This window comes from Mirounga leonina, unplaced genomic scaffold (genome assembly GCF_011800145.1).
Source record: "Mirounga leonina isolate KUSES-001 unplaced genomic scaffold, KU_Mleo_1.0 Mir_347, whole genome shotgun sequence".
NCBI lineage: Eukaryota > Metazoa > Chordata > Mammalia > Carnivora > Phocidae > Mirounga > Mirounga leonina.
In genome coordinates this window covers 735,358-740,937 of record NW_023270696.1, presented here as the reverse complement: position 1 = coordinate 740,937, position 5,580 = coordinate 735,358, and the positions used below count along the sequence as shown (strand labels likewise).

The 5,580-nt window shown below is 60.0% G+C and overlaps 1 protein-coding gene across 6 annotated transcripts in view; it reads left to right on the top strand.

Annotated features, from left to right (window-relative positions):
• Positions 1 to 5,580, top strand: part of ZNF496 (zinc finger protein 496) — a 27,986-nt gene that overhangs the window by 1,473 nt on the left and 20,933 nt on the right. For all 6 annotated transcript variants that reach the window (XM_035029954.1, XM_035029953.1, XM_035029950.1 and 3 more), the window contains exons 2-5: positions 207 to 322; positions 645 to 1,071; positions 1,411 to 1,594; positions 3,227 to 3,300. In XM_035029954.1, the coding sequence (XP_034885845.1) occupies positions 682 to 1,071; positions 1,411 to 1,594; positions 3,227 to 3,300 (648 nt within the window). In that variant the 5' untranslated portion in view covers positions 207 to 322; positions 645 to 681. The remainder of the gene's footprint in view (positions 1 to 206; positions 323 to 644; positions 1,072 to 1,410; positions 1,595 to 3,226; positions 3,301 to 5,580) is intronic.

Here is a 5,580-nt window from a genome sequence, read left to right as displayed (position 1 = left end):
CCCGTCTCTCCTCTCTCCGTCTCTCGCCTCTCCGCGTCTCTCCTCTCTCTGCCTCTCTCGCCTGCTGTTCTGTCCGGCTGCCTGGGGCTCAGTCTGGCAGGTCTGGCACCCACCAGTGCTCGCCCGGCCACCCGCGGGGTTGACTTCTGGTCCCGGCTCTGCTTTGAATGCCCTTCCCAGAGGCACGTCTGCCTTTATCTTCCCAGCTCTTTTTGCAAAAGTCTCAAGGACAAGGACGGCAACTTTGGCTCCAAAGCCTCAAGATAACGTCCTGCTCGGCGCGTGCCTCTCAGGTCCTGTTCCAAGAACCTGGCCACCGAAGGTACCACGGCGCCTTCCTTCCCTCTGTGTCCGGCGTGTGGCCCCGTCCGTGTCCTGTCCTGATAGCACTTCTCTCCCAGACTCCCCGCCTTGTGTGTCTGGTCACCCAGCGAGGGGGATCACGTGGTGGTGCGGTGGGGGGCGGGGGTGGTATTTCCCTCGCCCCCTCGTGTAAGGGGCAGCCACGCGGACCCCTCCCGCGCGGCCCAGGCCATCTCCCGAGGGCTGGTCTCTGTGGGCTCTGCACACTCCCCAACACCACCCCCAAGAACCTACCACAGCAGACCGGAACATTGAAGCCAGTGATTTCTGTTTGGAAATAGGGTCGTCTTCTGCTGCTGACCCCCATCAAACCCCATCATGCCCACAGCCCTGTGCCCCCGAGTCTTGGCTCCGAAGGAAAGTGAGGAGCCCAGGAAAATGAGGAGCCCACCGGGAGAGAACCCGAGCCCCCAGGGGGAGCTTCCCAGCCCCGAGTCCTCCCGCCGCCTCTTCCGCCGGTTCCGCTACCAGGAGGCGGCGGGCCCCCGGGAGGCCCTGCACCGCCTCTGGGAGCTGTGCCGACGCTGGCTGCGGCCCGAGAGGCACACCAAGGAGCAGATCCTGGAGCTGCTGGTGCTGGAGCAGTTCCTGGCCATCCTGCCCCGGGAGATCCAGGGCTGGGTGCGGGCCCAGGAGCCCGAGAGCGGCGACCAGGCTGTGGCGGCCGTGGAGGCTCTGGAGCGGGAACCGGGGAGACCGTGGCAGTGGGTGAGCGCGGGGCGCTGCGCTGGGCTGGCCGGGGCGGGGGCGCTTGTGGAGAGGGGCTGCCATGGACGTGGAAGCTCGGCAGCATCATGTGTCCCCTGGCCGGGGGGAGAATTTCCGTCTAGAGCTCCGGGCTTCGGTGAGGCTCACGCTGGAGTTGGTTTCCCAAGACAGCGGGTTCCGCTCCTTGAGGGACCCTGTGTGAGCCTCCCAAGCTCCGCCGGGAAGGGGCCCGGCAGGCCCGGGGGGACGGTGTTGGCCCAGTTTCTGGCTCAGCCACCAGCCCTCGCCTGGCCGGGGACCTGTCCACCTGGCCCTGAAACACCCTCCCTGGGATTGCAGCTCAAGCACTGTGAGGACCCCGTGGTGATCGAGGATGGGGACGGCCCTCCGGACCCGGAGCAGGAACGGCTGCCGGCAGAAGCCCAGGGCGACCTCGCCAGGAGCCAGGACACCCAGCCCGTCGCCCTGGCGCCGGGCCCCGGGCTCCCAAGCAGACCGCCAGGCCAGCTCAGTGGGGATCCAGGTACCGGCCAAGGCGGGGGGAGCATGCATACCCCACCCTGTGCCCTCACAGCGGAGCCCGGCCTCGGTGTTCCGTTTTCATCCGCCGGACAGCCATGAACGCGCTGTGTGCGGGGTCTGGGTCCTTCCCCAGAGCGATTCGGTCAGACTCTGAGGAGCGCGTCTGTCCTCGTCTCTGTGCTCGGCCCACGCACGGGGACCACTGCCCGCCTGTTGGAGGTGTGTCTGCGGGCCTTGTCGGCTTGGGGACCAGCCAGGCACCATCAGTGCTCGATTAGGAACCGTATGGCTTTTACTGGCGGCGAGTCCCCAGTGACAAGTCAGTCACCCTTACTGGGTTTGTTGAGAGCAGGGGCCCCGGGCTGCCCATGGTCATCCTGGCAGGTGGCGGTGACCTCCACACGGGAGGGTTGGTTTGGGTGGACTCACCACGTTGTCCTGTGGCTACAGCGGGGAAATAGCCAGGGGGCATGCTTGTGGTCTTTTGTAATGTAGTAAGGTTTGTAGATAAAACCAAAAAAAAGGCATCTTAAGTTTCTCTGTGTGAAACTCACCCGCCTTCTGTGCAAGTCTCCAGCTTCTCCCTGCTTTAACGTCAGGGCGGCTGGCCGCACTGGCTCGCTGGGGCTTCCGTGACCAGCGTTGTGCCCCGGGCAGCTCCCACAGCAGAAACGCATATTCTCTCAGATCCGGGGGGCCGGCGCTCTCCATCGGGGCACGGGCAGGTGGCTTTCTCACGAGCCTCTTCTCCCTGTGTCCGTCCGTGTGCTCATCCCTCTTTATCAGGACGTGAGTCACTGGCCCAGGGCCTGCCCATGGGACCTCAGTGTAGCTCAGTTACCCCTTGGAAGACCTTATCTCTGGGTGCAGTCACACCCCGAGGTTACACGTTCCTGGTTGGTCACTGGGGGGAGCCTGCAGTAAAAGCCATATAGTTCCTCATCGTGCAGGTGTTCCTAAAAAGCTACATTTCGTTGGAGACTGAAGGCTCGCCAGGGCGATTTCCACGGTGTCCATACGCTCCTTTCTCTCGGGGACAGGTGGGGCAGGGCTGTAGACCGTTGCCCAGAATGCAGCAGGTACGAGACCGGAAGCACAACAGGCCCCCCACATGCGAGCCCGCCCAGCCTGCGCGAGGGGCGGCAGAGTGAAGAGGCTGCCTCTCAGCAGGGACAGCCACCTGTCCCTGCTGGCTGAGCTCGCCGGGTCACTCGCCCTCACTGTGGTGGAGGCTCGTGGCCCAGCCCTGCAGGGGACGGACACCGGACTCTAGCGTCAGCTTGGGTGGGGATTCAGCATGTGACGTAGGCTTCGCCTCCTGGGTTGGCCCCGACCCAGCAGATGCAAGCGCTCCAAGCCTTCCCCTGGGGAAGGAGCAGGTTCCTCCTTCTGAGGAAGGAGCTCGTTTTCACGGGGCGGCCCCACGGCCAGGTGCGTGGCTCCCCGCCTGCAACGTGGTAGGGTCCAGGCGGGAGAGGACTCCTCCCACAGCGGCGCGGAGGTGCCAGGGGCCCAGGGTGAGGGTGGGCGGGCCTGTGGTGTCAGAGTGACGGAAATCCCTGTGGTTCGCAGGTGCTCTTCATGGGCCACCTCCTGCGGGTGCGGAAAGACATGCTTCTTCTCTCTTTTTCAGTTCTGCAAGACACCCCCCTTCAGGAAGCGAGTTTGAGGGATGCACAGCAGGTGACGGCCCTCCAGCTGCCTCCGGTGAGTGATTTCCACCAGAGTCCCTGAACCCCAAACCACTGCCCTCTGCACACGCAGCATGGTAGAGCGCAGGTGGCCTCGGATCCCCATGTGCCGTCCTCTGGACACTTCAGGGCCCCCCGTGAAATATGGGAGACCGCACAGCGTACCCATTTCTGTCCCAATCGTCACACTGATTGTGTTCCGGAGTGTTGGGAGGTGGACGGAGAAGGCACAGGTCATTACAGTACCATACACAGCCGGGCACATTGTCCGGGAGTCTCCGTGGTACGTTCCCATGTGATACTGCACACGTCCAAGCAAGGCTTCCTTTCGCAAGCATGTCCCCACGCGATGGAGAGCCTGTCCGACCGGTGGTCTCGCTCCCTCTTTTCCGGCCCTGTTGCTGCCTTTGGCTGCAGCTTCTCATAATGCCTCCTTCGGAAGTTTTCCTGACACATTCCCCTGGCTGGCAGGCGATGTGGTCTCATTCCCTGGGGACGTGGGTGACGTGAGGTGTGGACCTGGCAGGCGGAGCGCTGTCTGAGGGTCCCAGGTGTGCCTCCAGCACCGTGCATCCGACGGGACTTGGGACCTGGGAGTGGGGTCGGCTCAGGGTGGGGAGGAGCTATTGGGTACGTGGCTCGGGACGTCTCCGTCCCCCTGTTCCCCCGTTCTCCTGTTCCCCTTGAGCCTTATCCAGGGGCTCTTGTATCTCAAGCCTTACTCACGGCATTGGCCATGTCTCGTGACAGCTGTGGAACAGACTGACCCAAAGGAGGTGAAACACACGTTTCTTAGTAAAGGTGGACTTCTGACCGGTATGACGTGCAGAGAGGTGCTGTGAGCTCAGCATCCAACGAGCCCAGCACCCATCTGAGTCTCCGTCTGCTCCCGTACAACGGGAAGACGGATTTCGGTGAGTCAGCGCCATCTGCTCGCTCCACCAAAGACAGTTTCTGCTCAGGGCGCTGGAAGTCATCGTCACAAAGGTCTTATTTTTTAGAGTCGTTTTGAAATTTGTTAAGTTTTTAATTGTGGTAAAGTACATATTACATAAAATTTCCCATCTTAACTATTTTTAACGCACAGCAGCGTTTTTACACATTAAGCGATATTAGCTACGTTCCACTGTCGTGCAGACGGTCTCCAGAACTGTCTCATTTTCCGAACTGGAAACCCATTGCTGGTTAGGGAATAACTCCCCTCTCCCCGACACACACACGAAACGGCCCTTCTGCCTCCTCTGTGAATTTGGCTACTCCTCGTAGCTCGTGCAAGTACAGTTACACTTTCACAGCGTTTGTGTCTCCCTGACTGGCTTGTTTCATGCACCGTCGTGTCCTCGAGGTTTGGTCACACTGTCACGTGACGGGCTTTCCTTCCTTTCTGAGGCTGAGTAGTATTGCACGGCGTGTAGATAGTGCATTCTGTTGAGCTGAATAATACTACCCGGCTGTAGGGACGCCTAGGTGGCTCAGTTGGTTAAGCGACTGCCTTCGGCTCAGGTCATGATCCTGGAGTCCCGGGATCGAGTCCCGCATCGGGCTCCCTGCTCGGCGGGGAGTCTGCTTCTCCCTCTGACCCTCCCCCCCCACTTGTGCTCTCCCTCTCTCTTCCTCCCTCCAAAAAAATTAAAAAAAAAAAAAAAAAAAAGACTGCCCGGCTATAGATAATGTGTTCTGTTGAGCTGAATGATACTGCACAGTGTGTAGATAATGCGTTCTGGTTAGCTGAATAATATTGCCCGGCTGTAGATAATGCGTTCTGTTGAGCTGAATAAGACTGCACAGCGTGCATGTAATGCGTTCTGTTGAGCTGAATAATACTGCCCGGCTGTAGGGACGCCTGGGTGGCTCAGTTTGTCAAGCGACTGCCTTCGGCTCAGGTCATCATCCTGGAGTCCTGGGATCAAGTCCCACATCGGGCTCCCTGCTTGGCGGGGAGTCTGCTTCTCCCTCTGACCCTCCCCCACTCATGCTCTCTCTCTCTCTCTTATTCTCTCTCTCAAATAAAAAAAAAAAAAGACTGCCCGGCTGTAGATAATGCGTTCTGTTGAGCTGAATAATACTGCCCGGCTGTAGATAATGCGTTCTGGTTAGCTGAGTAAGACTGCCGGGCTGTAGATAATGCGTTCTGGTTAGCTGAGTAAGACTGCCGGGCTGTAGATAATGCGTTCTGGTTAGCTGAGTAAGACTGCCGGGCTGTAGATAATGCGTTCTGGTTAGCTGAGTAAGACTGCCCGGCTGTAGATAATGCGTTCTGGTTAGCTGAGTAAGACTGCCCGGCTGTAGATAATGC